General features: G+C 37.1%; 1 protein-coding gene across 1 annotated transcript; it reads right to left on the bottom strand.

The window, feature by feature from the left end:
• Positions 1–74: 74 nt before the first annotated feature.
• On the bottom strand, positions 75–12519 carry mysm1 (Myb-like, SWIRM and MPN domains 1). The gene is given in 21 exon segments (XM_042747473.1): positions 75–603; positions 971–1018; positions 1618–1730; positions 1821–1953; positions 2041–2229; positions 2330–2404; positions 2493–2639; positions 2707–2711; positions 3389–3456; positions 4307–4392; positions 4607–4684; positions 4810–4863; positions 5010–5145; positions 5679–5880; positions 5970–6423; positions 7507–7605; positions 7709–7781; positions 8047–8112; positions 8239–8309; positions 11180–11251; positions 12395–12519. Coding segments are annotated over 21 exon segments (2559 nt in total). The 5' UTR covers positions 12458–12519; the 3' UTR covers positions 75–276.
• Between the last annotated feature and the right edge of the window lie 2999 nt (positions 12520–15518).

Below are 15518 nucleotides of genomic sequence, written 5' to 3'. Positions count from 1 at the left end.
CAATGCTAACATGATCGAAATTCAACAGTAAAAAGGAAACACACTACAAAAAAACAACAATTCATTAAACCTTCACTCAAAATATTACATCAAACTACAAAAAAAAAAAAAGTATTACGTTTAAACCTTCACTTTAAATAGAGCTTTGTGGTTAAACTCAACTTTTATGAAAACTATATTATAAAACGTATATAATAAAAATCTACATGAATGCAATGTTACACATAATTTTGTACAATGTGTGAATGATACATGTGTCCTCTGCAGTAGCAGTATTTACACAGGGCTGATAGACTGTGTAACAGGTGCATCCTCTTCTTCATTACAGCTTTTAACGTGGTTGACAGGTCTTGTAGTGTACAATTCATCTGGGCTGTCAGACTCAGTAACACACGTCTCATCCGTGGCATGGCTGCTGTTGATTGGCTCAGAGGAGATGAATGACAGTAACTGAGGATGTGTTGCTGTTTCATGAAGATGAAAGGAGGAAGAGCCGGTCTCAGGGACAAAATGTGTATTAAACAAGGTTTCTATCTGTACCAGGAAAGTCTCTATATCAATCTCTGAGACCTGCTCCAAAGTCTTCCGGATTGATGTAAGCATCTACAGACAGACAAAACAAATAACAGTTAATTATAATGAAAAGAATAATCATTATTTAGCAGAACTCATTCGACTAAATGCAAATAAATTCACTGTGAACCATTAGAATTAGTTTTTGTGGATATCCTGCATCCTACCAATTACCTCAAAGAAAACACTAATATCTTTCAAAGATTTGCTCAGTTCATGTAGGCCATGCCATCCTCTAGTGTACTCAGAAGTGCTTTTGACAGTAGTGTGTGAAAACCTTGTTTCTAGGTAGTCATGCAATCAGTTTAGCCAGCTTGTCTGAAATCTTTTGCAATTTTCATGTGCAATATCAGGGCGGTCTGTGGGTGTGATGTGAAGTCTAGATGAGACATACTACCTTTTCCAGGCACACCATACAAGAAAGACCCCGTAAAATCCTACACACCTGTAAAAACATAAAAAAATATAAAAACAAATATTATTACCATTTGTCAGCCCAATATAGAAAATGGCACATCATTCCTAATATTCATATTAGGTATATTTTCAAATGCAACCTATTCTTCCTGTGATAGTAAAACTGAATTATCAGCATCAATACTCCGGTCTTCAGTGTTACATGATCCTTCAGAAATCATTCTAATATGCTGATCAAGATGATGATTCATAACTACTTTCAATCAATAAAACATTCGTAATACAAAATATTCAACTGTCATATTTTCAACTGTCATACTTTTTTAGGATTATTTGATTAATAAAAAGTTGAAAAGAACAGCAATAGAAATCATTTATTACATTATAAATGTCTTTACTGTCACTTTTGATCAAATTAATGTATCCTCGCAGAATAAAGTTATGTCTTAATGCTGGAAATAATGTAAAATGCTACTAATACAAATACTAATAAACAATGTTAGAAATACTCTACATTCAAATATTCTGAATAGTAAGTACTGTTTATGATTATTATAATGTGCAGTGTTTTGTAACTTGGTAATATTTTCATGTATTCTTGCTTCCCTCTTACAGTCAGAAACACACAGCTCACCCATGAGACAGCCTGTACTTGAACACCACCCATTCTGCTCTTCTCATCACTTCTGACCAATCAGGAAGCTCAGATGAGTACTGGATGTTAAACCGGTATGGAAACCCTGAAACACAAACCTCAAATTGATTCAAATTCAGCTGTAGCTGTTGCTGGGCCTATTCTATTATTTACACTAGGTGCTGCTGTGACATACTCTGAGGTCCAGAGGGTCCGGTCTCCTCCTGGACCAGCAGACAGGTGGTCTGAGACAGGGGAGATGGGTTACTTGAGTTATACGGGCTGACAATCATCCCGATGAACGGAGCACCTCCTCGAGAGAAATAACTCTGCCACAAAAACAGAAAGAGAGGATGTGACACATAAGCAAGGACACCATCCTAGTCCAACTACAACAAAATACAGTGATGTGTAACCTGGTATTTGGCCTGAGTGTCAATGTCTCTGAGGGAGGGGTTGGGGTCGAAGGCTGGATGAGAGTGGTACCATCCCACCACACTGTGACCTTTGACCCCGAGCAGCTCCGAGGCCTGAGTCTGAGAGACAGGGTCCATCTCACACTGCAGACCTGTGCTCAAGCTGTTACATGGCTCTGCTGCACAGATCTGCATTACACAACATTAGCAAAATTACAAACAAATCAACAGGCATTTATTGTCACAGTGTTCCTAAACTGATTGAACAAAAAAAACTTAATTAACTGACCTTTAACACCTTCTCTTCCTCTTCATATGCTCCTCCTAAAAGGCCAATCACCTCTCCCATGGATACATGAGCATGCTGGGAAATGATTCAATTATTAGTACAACATAATACTGAGGAATGAATGAAAATGCAAGTCTGGAAACCAACACTTTGTCATACTTACTATATCCATGACAACAAGAGCCTCAGCACAAACTATCACTTTGTATGGTTCCTGAGACGAGACACAACAGACAAAATAAGTCTGATGAAATTCATTTTTATACAACAAAATAAACTGCAGTGTTATCACTAGGGTGGCCCATACATGCTATTTATATGGAATTCTATATTGCCAAAAATATCCAGGTTTTCATTTTGTTTTCCTGTTTTCACACTTGATCTAATGATCAAAAAGTAGTTTTACCAATAACATGCAGGCATTATGCAGGATCGACCAATCGTGGTGCGTTAGAAGGTGAGTTCTACAGAGAAGGTCAAAGTGATGCGTACATATTTGGTGTGTGTGTTTGGCTTGAAGTGGTGCTGTGTAGAACAATTGTTGTATGACATCAAAGTACCACGAGAGCGATACGAAAGCACAAGGTGCCGTCTGCTCTCTATAGCTCTCGTGGATGTCAGCGCAGTGCAAACAGACAAAACCTGGATATTTTAGGCAATACAGAAATCATGGCCAGGATGTGTCCTGTAAAAATTATTATTTTTTTTTTTTCAGTTTTCGTTTTTTAGTACATCAAATAAGAGATACGCAGATGAAGCCTTGTGAGGCTTTTCCTGATTGTGCCAAAAAAAAAAAGAGTCAAAGCTTCAAAGCCTCAAAGACAGACACTACCAGTGACATCTAGTGGTCGGCTGCAGTTATAGCAGCCACTTTCAAATGATTCACACATCTTGATTCCAGTTTCTACACAAAAGCAGTACTCAGCAATAGCAGCTGTGCCTTCATTCTGAGAATCATTGTCCACACATGAAAGTGTAACTATGTTACTATGAAGCAGGGAGGGAGCACCAAGCATTTCACGTCTCCTTACAACGCGCCCAAAGATTCGAATCAGTCACCTCGCTTCAGGTGTTTTATTGTGACGTCTGTAGCCTCAAACGTCATCGACACAGTCTTTCGAACCAGTCTGATTCAATAGAGTAAAACAGGCTTCAGAGCCTCAGTGTCAAACATCCCATCTCTACAACAAATTAAACTAAATGGAAATGAGAAATTGACATAAAATGAGTTTAAATAAAATAAACGGTCAACTACCTGAAATAAGTTTCTTTTTTTTTCATTTATTTTGTTGCAGTAAATGTTTATTTTATTTCAAATAAATATTTTTTTTTATGTTTTTAGTTTTAGTTAACTATAATAACCCTGATGAACACATGAATTATGAAGAGGAACTGCAGCAGAACTGGCAAACACAAACCTTTAGGTGTCACTTCATGCTTGAATTGTTTCAATGATAGGAAAATTCCTAATTCTGGAATTTACATGACGGCTGGAACACACTACATGACTTTTGCCCTGATTTTTGCACTGATTTTCAATCTAGAGAAGTCAACACTAGTTGCCTTTAGTCATAGCCAGCCAGCTGATAATGCACAGTTTTTATCTGCAGCCACTTACAAAGTCAACAAGTGTGTATGATGCCTACTGTTTTCAAATCTGTATTCCAGTCTTAAGGATGAAGGGGCATGATTAATCTTTTTTTTTTTTTTTTTTAGAATTAATTTATGCAGTAAAATACTTACAAAAAACAATCATTAAAAAATCATAAGAACACCACAGTACCCTCTCCAAAAGCTTTGCACATAAAAAAAACGAATAGATAAAAAAGATATCCACATATAAAAAAAACATCGAATTAATTCAAGATGTGTCAATCAAAAGCCCATAAACCAGATCATTAAACAAACGATTAGCTATTAATGACATTAAGATCTAGATGTTAAAGGTTTCAGTTTTATTAGTGAGTGTGTGGTTACCCTCTCTGTTTGGGTAGTTTAGATGGTTTTGGTCCTTTCTTCTTCATCTCCTCTCTTCTGATAGCCAGCTCCTCTGCGCTCAGATGCTGGATGACAAAAAAACCACACAAATCAGAGACCAATAATGAGAAAGTACAAACAAAAAGTATTTTCTTAAAAAGAAAAAGCATTAAAAATACATATATTATTATAGCATTTTAAAAAATCTTTAAAATAGATTCTAATTGTATCAGGTCATAAAAACAATCTTTCCTGGAGTGGTTTCAGTTCTAAGAAGAACTGCAGATTTGGATTCAATACCTCATACGTCTGACCCTCTAGATCTTTAACATCACACCAATTCCCCCACATGTCCCGAATGCGCCGCTTCCTTGTGCGCTGCAAACACACACACACACCACCAAATACATTAGAAGAATCATTAAATGAGCAGATAAATGAAAAGAGTTGTCCACAGATAATGATGATGAGAACAGTAACAGTGAGCTGTAACTCTTTCTCACCATAGACTGCAGTCTCTGGGCAAGATTACACCCCCACACTCTCTCTGTTTTCCCCTATACCAGAGAGATAAAAAACACCCGTACACTTATATATATCCCCATATCCACAGAAAAAGAGAAAGAAAGAAAGTCAATTGAGAGGGAGAATGTTCTACTGATGAACTATACATTCACAAAATACAAATGACTGAGCAACAAGCATTACCGCAGTTGAAGTTAATAGCTCCAATGAGCTCCAGGTAGGTGTGTATCCGACCGATGCAGTTGACATCCCCACAATTCTTCAAGCCTGGACGCACCGAAGTCTTGTTCAGGTATTTGGGTCTACTTCTCCCCCTGAACAGACACCAGAGAAGTTCATTTTCAAGAAAAGATCAAGTTTTTAATAAGTATACACTACTGTTCAAAAGTTTATGGTCAGTAAGATTTTTCTTTTGAAAGAAATTAATACTTTCATTCAGCAAGGATGCTCTAAATTGATGAAAAATTACAGTAAGTATTTTAAATTGTCAAAAAAATAATATTCATCAAAGGATCCTAATTATTATTTTTTTAATCAGTTTCCATAAATATTTTAAGCAGCAAGCACAACTGTTCTGATATATAAAATAAAAAAAAAAATTGTATATATATATATATATATATTTTTTTTTTATTTAATATAGAAAAATATAATTTTTTTTTTTTTTATTTAAATAAAACAAGTATAAATTCAAACATATTATTTAAAACATACTTTGTTTTACTTTTATAAAAAATAAATAAATAAAAAAACACTATTTTCAGTATATGTAGTATGTGTACTATGACAGTCTATGTATGTAAGAACTTGGAAATGTTCCTCAGAAGTGCACAGAATGACGTCTCACCACTGGTCCAGGATGTAATTGCGGATTTTTAGATATCTCTCTGGGGTTTTTGATGGACGCCCCTCAAAGAATTCTGGGAAGGCTTGCTTCTCCTCCTCTGTGATGGTGTTTAGGTCCAGTACAACCTCCTGATCAGGAGCTCTGAGCTCCTCCTGGTCTTCCTCCACCTCCTCCTCAGGACTTCCACCTGATTCAGTCTTATCTGGAGTACAAGAATACATTACCCATAATTCTGCTAATGCTAATGGTCTGTTACAGTTACAGAGATTAAATGAAGTGCTAGTGATGTACCTTCTCTTTCAGTGCTCTCCTCCTCAGACAGGCTGTGTTTGCCTGGGCTGCCTGATTTAGAGAAGCGCGTCCCACTTTCCTCTTCAGGTTCAGAATCAATCTCAATATGAGTAATAATGCCAGCGTTTCCATTTGTAACTGGCTCAGTGGCTCCATCTTCAGCTGTGCTTCCTGATTCAGACACAGGGTTTAAAAGTACGTCTAACGGATGTGGCATTGGACTGAGTTCTTCTTTGTGGTTGCACTCTGGGGAGCCTGGGGGCTCTGGCTGGTTTTCACACTGAAGCCCATCGTCACTGCAGTCATCGGTGATGTCAACATCTTCATCATCAGAAAGTTGCTCGATGCGCACAGCATTGGTCAGGGCTGAGACATGAGGCTGGATCGAGGGGACCGACATGGTGTCTGAAGTCACATTAGACGAGGGCACTTTGGCTGGTGTGTCTGTTTTAGACTAAAGTTCAGACACGGGAAAAAAATGACTACTAGTACCACTGATAAAGGGATGCTTACTGATTATTTTAATACAATGTTCAAAAAATATTAAGAACACATTTTGCACATACAATTTACAATTTCTGAATTAATATTCATATTGATATTAATTAACATACATATTGAAAAACATGAAAAACAATTAAACAGTAATAAAATATGTTATTAAATTGTTTGTTTGTTTTTTTTTTTTTAAAGTAGTTGTCAAAAAATATTAAGCAGCACAACTGTTTTTAACTTTGATAATCAGTTTTTTGTTTGTTTGTTTGTTTTTGTTTTTTGGAGCAGAAAATCAGCATATTAGAACGATTTCTGAAGAATCATATGACAGTGAAGACTGGAATGATGCTAAAAATTCTTTAAAAATTGTCATCATAGACATTTAGAAAAATATTGAAATAGGAAACAGTTTAAATTGTAATAATATTTCACAATATTATTGTTTTTGTTCTGTATTTTCATGAAATAAATGCAAATTTGGTGAAAAAAAAAAAATACATCAAAAAAAAACATAAAAAAAAAAAAAAAAAAAAACCAACCCAACACCATACAATAATAAAATTTCAATTTTTATAATATTAGTATTATTACTTTTTTTTTACAATGTAACTTAGTATTTATCACTAAAACAAGAATTGATAGTTTTCGTCAAATTCAGTCACAATGGTACAACCAACATGAAGGAAGTCATTTTATTGTCATGTGACAGGAAGGCAATAATAGTAGACCCACAATAAGTATCTTAAAATATATATTATCATTACGATCAAAAATATCATAACATGCTAAATTAGTTCAGGTGGTCAACTGTTCATTAGTGACCCCCAAAATCATGAACAAATGAAGAGGTGGCAATATATTTTTAAGATCTAAAGAAGATATATTATTTATAGAAAAAAAAAATAAACATAACACAATAAATATTTTTATATTTAAAAATATTACCTTATATATGAATGAATTAATTTAAGCACTACAAACATCTGAACCAAAAACATACCTTATTTCATAAGTACATCTAAGAAATGGGCTAAAGTCATACCTTATTTTTGAAGTACTGCTTAGCATAGCTCTTCACCTGCAGAACTGTCCTAGTGCCGATTAGTTTGGCGATCTTTGTCCACCTACGGCCAAACTGAGCCTAGAAACCATTCAAATAAATAAATAAATAAAAATACAATTTAGTCTCTTATATGAGAGAGAGAGTGAGAGAGAGCACTGTTTTCTGTGTTCAGAAGACATACCAGTCCTTTCTCAAAGAGATCTTTCTCCTCTTCAACCCAACGAGTCTGAGCTCCAGAACTCTTCACCAATGCCCTACAAAGATATTCTGAATGAATTACTATACTTATAGCAAATTTAAAATAATATTTTTCTATTTTAATGTATATTAATTTGTAATTTATTCATGTGAAAACATCTGTAACAATGTTGAAGTCTTTACTATCATTTTTTATAATTTTTTGTGTGTTCTTGCTGGATTGACAGTATTGAAAAAAATCTTACATACACCAAACTTTTGAACGGTTGTGTATGTGTTTACATATTCATGAACATAAAGGAATAAAAGAAGGCAGCTCACTTTTTTACTTTAGTCTTCTCATTGGTCCATGCCACCTTTGGTGCTTTTTTACTGGCAAAATAATACCTTTTCTTTTAAGAAAAACAATGCTTTTAATGAATGATCACATCCATTGTGCATTATGGGATGGTGAAAACCAAACATGAACAAAATGAGAATGAATCAGTGTAACGTGAGAAGAGTGAAGGATACTGTTCCTCCAGCAGCATGCTCTCAATGGCCTCTCTGTTCTCATCGCTGATGGAGCTGTCCAGCGTCCACGGCTGAACACACACAATAACAACAACACATCAGTTCCATTTTCAGAGTATCTTTACTAGGGGTGACCCCGAATAGTTGAAGATTCGATGCTTCATAGGAAAAAACCTAACATACTAACAATCCCACAGTTAAAATCTCAAAAGAAATTATGATCATGCCATTTTGGCTATATGTGGCTGCTCAAATGTCTGAATTCACATAGAACTACTGGTTTTCTCCCAATAAGTTAATACACAGCCTATTGAAATAATGCTGTAAATAAGAATCTGAAAAGAAAGAAGCTTCAGTTCAAATAAACATTTAAACGTGCGTGAAAATAAATCCAACCACCCCTATAGATTAGAGTTTCACTTTCCATAATCCTTGACGGACAGAGGAGCATCTTGGCGCAGAGATTTAAAACTTTAACAAGACTCAACTTGAGTGAAAGTGAAAGACTGAATTTTTTTTGATCAGGTAGGGTACAAGTGATTTCAAAACGTTTCAGCCAGTTTTTATATATATTGTGTAGGGCTGAACAATTAATATAAATTGTGTATATATTATTTCTCTTGTATAAGATGCCTTTGGTTGAGTTGCGCTGCAGTAAAGCACTTCATTGTAGTACTATGGTGATTATGTCTTCAGCGCACAGCGCCAGCAGGACAAGCAACAATGCAGAATATTAATAACTATGATGGGAATAGTCATATACATAACAAATATAATGAGAACACTATTATAATAAAACGGTGTGAATTTTTAGAGTTTAGTTGCTGTGTTTCTGCACGTTGTTGCATGAAGAACACGTCCACAAAAGGAGTTCATTCAGAGCTGTGCAGACACGTTAATGCATTCGGGGCATTTTGTTCAGTAAGCCTGTAAGTCCTAATATTAACGTTATGCTGAATAAATAACGAATTGTATTCTATATGATAATAAATTAGATAAATGATGAGTTAAAGGGGTCATATGATGCGATTTCAATTTTTCCTTTCTCTTTGGAATGTTACAAGCTCTTGGTGCATAAAGAAGATCTGTAAAGTTGCAAAGACTAAAGTCTCAAATCCAAATAGATATTCTTTATAAAAGTTAAGACTTGTCCACGCCCCCTGAAACGGCCTGTTTTAACACACCCCCACATGTCTACGTCACGATGTGGGAAGATTTGCATAACGCCGCCCTAATGTTCACGCAAAGAAAGAAGGCATAACTTTTATTCTCGCTGTAGTGTTGTTGCCGCCAGCACCATGTTGTGAAGGCGGTGTGTGTTTCGTTGTGAAAGCGAAGCTACTTAGTTTTGCCTTCCATAAGAGGACATGACTAGAAATCAGTGGTTAAGTTGTATTTACAACACTGTTTTATTCAACCCAAATATTCAGATGTGTGCAGCGCATTTTACGGAGGACGAGGACTGTTTCCTGAGAGAGTAGCCTACAATGCCGGTGTCTGTTTCTATAAAGTGGAGCAGTTACAACTTTGCAAAGACAGTCTGGTGTTTCTGACTCACAGCCTGTAAGTACAAAGTACGTTTTCATATTTAAAGAATTTGTCACTGATGATTCAAACGTGAGTTTTGAGCAGTGTAGAGTAGCGTTTGTTAAGTCATTATAATCAGAAATTACGTCCCCACTGGATGCAACAAATGCCTCGTTTGTAATGGGTTTTATTGTTTATAAGTCATTATAATCAGAAATTACGTCCCCACTGGATGCAACAAATGCCTCGTTTGTAATGGGTTTTATTGTTTTTGTCTTGTCTCGCTGGGACACGGCATCACAGTAAGGCAGCGTTTCCCAATCCCAGTCCTCTTATCACGTACAACATTTGTTCTATTCGACCGTAAGTGCCCTGCGAAGTGGACATGACCGGATATTCTGCCATGATTCCAGTTCGAAACGAGTGTATATGTTTAAGGGCATTAAAGTGTGCGAGACGTGAATTTAAATTGTATTTATTTACAGAGTTATATGATGTCACACTTGTCCGTGTGTGCAGACGCTGCAGGCAGCAGCACAAATCCATGGCATGAATGAATGTTCGGAAGTGAAGTAAACTTCAAAGGATTTCCCCTGCTCAGGGCAGGGAGCATGTGAACACGGTGTGGGGATCATATCAATCGCAATATGCAGAGCAGGGGGGCGCGGAAACTGGGATTGAGAACCGCTGTGGTAAGGGGTGTAACATTTGCGTCACATGCTGCATTTAGCCAATCACAACACACCTCGCTTTTCAGTCCGATGAGCCTTGTAAAAATTTACGCGTTTCAGAAAGGTGGGGCATAGAGAAAGAAAACAATAATGTACATTATGTGGAAAATGATGTGTTTTTTGAACCCTTAAACCGCATAAACACACATTTCATTACAAAATACACAACATAATGTTCTTTTTAGCAGCATCATATGACCCCTTTAAATCCTGCTGCTTCAAAACCTGCTGCTCATATTCTACTGGTCATCTTCACCGCACAGCTCAAAACAGAGATGGAAAACATTAATAACTACTGTCATATAGTTATTCAACATTATAATGAGAGCACTATTGTAAAAAAAAATGTTGGAATTCTTAGGCTTCTGCTGACGTCTAATGTTAACTATCTTTTAATCAAAACATAAAACATTATTTACCCCGTTTGTATCTGCGAAGCGTCCGTTACACATTTTCCCTGTGTGTTAATGTAATTACGACCGTCGAATGTCTGACTTGACTCTTGTTAGTGTATTTTGCCCCGCCCCCAAAACACATGATTCAACCATCAGTCGAATATCGGCAAGATTCAAACATTTCGATTTGACTATTAAGATCTTTAGTCGGGGACACCCCTAATCTGTACATATAGTGACAGTTATCATTTTAGGGTGAGCTAAGCCTTAAAATCCATTTTACTTTACCAGTATACTGCTGTTTTTCTTCCAGGCAGACTGTAAATACTGATCCTGGAGAATCTCTGCACTGTTCAAGTCTTTTAAGAGAGCAGACAAAAAATACAGACATTAATTATATATAAAAGTGTTTACAGCAATTAATTTACAACAGACAACTATGGAGTACTTGATTACAGAGGGTTTAAAAGCACATATTTTTGTTGGATTCTTTACAAAACGTGTGTTATTCTACATGTGGGACTGCTGTTCTGGGATGCACTTCTGATAATGTAACATATGTATATTTGTAATTCCTGTAGTGATTTTTCGCTTTATTTTACAGCGTCCTTGTTACAAGTGTAACTGTACATTTAAGTAGGGTACATTTATATATACTGTATATACTGTATATACTGTATTTTTTAATAGACAGAGCCGTAGTTCACTGACAAGGTACGCAATATCGCGTTGATTATCGAAGGCGATTCATCTGGGATAATCAACGCAATATTGCGTAGCTTGTCAGTGATCTACGGCTCTGTCTATTAAATGCCGCTCCATTTGAAAGCAGGTGATGGCGATTTAGCGCTAATCACGGAACCAGATTTACTGACTAGATGCGCATGATCATATCGTTAGATATATCGCCCAGCCCTAGCAATGAGTAATATTAACTAACAACATGTACTAAACAGGGCTTTGATTTAGAGTTAGCTGCAAGCAGGTATGCATTATTTACTCAATGAAAACAAACCGTTTCCAGTATCCACGCGAAAATTACTGGATTTACATCGTCAACACAATAGTGTTAAAAAAAAGGAATATAACGTTGCACATATACGGTTAGTTTACATTATTTTCTTTAATAATCTTCAGCAGTTTTTATTTTGTACTGAACTGAACATTTCTGTAAAGAGGGGCTGTAAAGAACACTGATGTGAGTGATGTGCTGTTACAGTTACTGCTAAATACATCGCGCTAATGATTCAATAACTAACTATTCGATAGTGTGTACTATCTTGGCAGCAAGTAACTGAAGCTCCACAGTTATATCAAACTCGTTTCCAAGCTGTTGTTAAAATAGTGTAACTGTGTTCATATAACTAGAGAAGTTCATATTAATCATGTCAGTCGTTGTTCTGTTGCTTCTGTCTCACTTCTGCTCCACGAACTCAAATGTATCAAAGCGGAAGTGCATACTATTCCCATAGACAGTAAAAGAAATGAAAGAATAATCTCCTACCCGACTCTTTCATCACATTCATCTCCCTCGATGTCAACAACATCCAACAACTCGTCTGCCATGTTTGCGGCGGATGTGTGTGTGTGAGAGAGAGAGAGAGAGAGGGGGGGGGGTTTGTCACAGCGCCACTCACTGGCAGGAGGACGCCACTGCCGCGTGCTTCACTGAATTCTAGACTAAAATACACTGTTATGTGAGATCACAATATAACACAAATTGATATGTAATTTTTTCATCTGTAATTTAATCCACAGTAAAAAAAAATAAATAAATAAGCACCAATTTATATTAGGAAGCATACTATGTGAGGATGTGCCCTTTACCTCTGAGACTCCAGCGATCTCCTATACTCTCCTATACTCACATCTGAGACTCCAGCGATCTCCTATACTCTCCTATACTCACATCTGAGACTCCAGCGATCTCCTATACTCTCCTATACTCACCTCTGAGTCTCCAGCGATCTCCTATACTCACCTCTGAGACTCCAGCGATCTCCTATACTCACCTCTGAGACTCCAGCGATCTCCTATACTCTCCTATACTCACCTCTGAGTCTCCAGCGATCTCCTATACTCTCCTATACTCACCTCTGAGACTCCAGCGATCTCCTATACTCTCCTATACTCACCTCTGAGACTCCAGCGATCTCCTATACTCTCCTATACTCACCTCTGAGTCTCCAGCGATCTCCTATACTCGCCTCTGAGTCTCCACAGCGATCTCCTATACTCTCCTATACTCACCTCTGAGTCTCCAGCGATCTCCTATACTCTCCTATACTCACCTCTGAGACTCCAGCGATCTCCTATACTCTCCTATACTCACCTCTGAGTCTCCAGCGATTTCCTATACTCGCCTCTGAGTCTCCAGCGATCTCCTATACTCTCCTATACTCACCTCTGAGTCTCCAGCGATCTCCTATACTCTCCTATACTCACCTCTGAGACTCCAGCGATCTCCTATACTCGCCTCTGAGTCTCCAGCGATCTCCTATACTCTCCTATACTCACCTCTGAGTCTCCAGCGATCTCCTATACTCACCTCTGAGACTCCAGCGATCTCCTATACTCGCCTCTGAGTCTCCAGCGATCTCCTATACTCACCTCTGAGACTCCAGCGATCTCCTATACTCGCCTCTGAGAGTCTACAGTGATCTCCTATACTCTCCTATACTCACCTCTGAGACTACAGCGATCTCCTATACTCTCCTATACTCACCTCTGAGACTCCAGCGATCTCCTATACTCTCCTATACTCACCTCTGAGTCTCCAGCGATCTCCTATACTCGCCTCTGAGTCTCCAGCGATCTCCTATACTCTCCTATACTCACCTCTGAGACTCCAGCGATCTCCTATACTCTCCTATACTCACCTCTGAGTCTCCAACAATCTCCTATACTCGCCTCTGAGTCTCCAGCGATCTCCTATACTCTCCTCCGAGTACTCACCTCTGAGTCTCCAGCGATCTCCTATACTCTCCTATACTCACCTCTGAGTCTCCAGCGATCTCCTATACCTCCTATACTCACCTCTGAGACTCCAGCGATCTCCTATACTCGCCTCTGAGTCTCCAGCGATCTCCCTATACTCTCCTATACGACACCTCTGAGACTCCAGCGATCTCCTATACTCTCCTATACTCACCTCTGAGTCTCCAGCGATCTCCTATACTCGCCTCTGAGTCTCCAGCGATCTCGACCACTGCCACATCCAAGCCGGACACGCCAGACTTATTCCAATTTCATTTCTATATCTATTGTACTGTTCATTAACATTTCATTTAAAATAGATAACATTACCTATACAAAATGTTTACTTTCATTTAAAGTATATAGATTATAATACATAAATAACACATCTTAACAAATCTATAAACATCTCATTACTATGGAAGCAGTTTTAAAGTCCATTAAAGAACTTGCATGAGCAAGCTAGCATGAGGGAAATGTATTTACAAAACAATTTATTTACAAAACCATGCAATTACAGCAAAAAACAGCAGTTATACAATAAGTGTAGATAAAATATTTAACATTTTGCAAAATTACCCATGCATTTACTTGAATGAATGAGGCATATTTATGTACACTTGGACAGTAACATTTAATAAATAAATGTTAAAACATTAAAAATGTAAAAGGTGTTTTGAAAAACACATTAGTAAATGGCAAAGTGTTTGGAATTAAACATTTTGTACTTGGTAAAATAATTATTACCTAACTGTTACTATGAATAATTTTAAAGGTAATCGGTGAATACTGTTCTTGGTTGTTGCTCATTGTGAATCTTAGTCTAGTGAGTTATTTCCTTGGGGACTTTCATTTCTGCACCTGTAAAGAGCACATAATGCACAAGTATCTGTCACTAAAGGTCTAACTGAATGCACCAAACTGAATGAAATGATATTGTTTTAAAGCACATGTTGTTTGAAAGAATATTGACTTATTATTTACCCATTTAATTCTAGCACATTAAGTGTCCAGTATGATTGAAATTTAAAGTGTGTATCATCCTAATTTTAGAGATACTCACCTCTGAGTTATCTCCTATACTCAGTTATACCTCAGTTATTAATTTGACTTTTTCTTTATGAAGCTGGTAGCACATTCTGATGGCTAGATGGTACTGATGGTAGACCGTAGTGGAAAAACTAGCTTGCTGCTGGAGCTAGTTTCAGTCCGGCCAGCAGGGTTGCTCATTCCCTGACTTATATGGGTGCAAAAGTCTTAGTTTCTTTCAATTGCTTAAGCACAATTTTGAGAACAGGGCCCGGTTTTTCAACCCCCTTCACACAATTAGCACAACACTACACAAAAGTAGCACAACACCTCAGATAATTTGCAAAATGGAACACTTTTGTCAAAACTATACAATGTCTTATAAAAACCTTATTTTGTTGTCATAACATAAACACAACAATCATATGGTCTGATTCTGTGTGAATCAGTTAAACACTCCTGTGCTCAACCTAAAACACCATAGCATTTCCACAGAGAAAGTGTCAAAATAAATTCACCCACACCACATGAAACCAGTTGTGCAGACTAATGAAAATATTTATTTTTATGTACTCAAGTCAGTCAATACTGAACATTTCAACAAAACATTCATAACAAAACT

The sequence above is a fragment of the Cyprinus carpio genome, chromosome B20 (genome assembly GCF_018340385.1).
Source record: "Cyprinus carpio isolate SPL01 chromosome B20, ASM1834038v1, whole genome shotgun sequence".
NCBI classification, from domain to species: Eukaryota; Metazoa; Chordata; class Actinopteri; order Cypriniformes; family Cyprinidae; genus Cyprinus; species Cyprinus carpio.
This window is presented reverse-complemented; position numbering and strand designations above follow the sequence as displayed.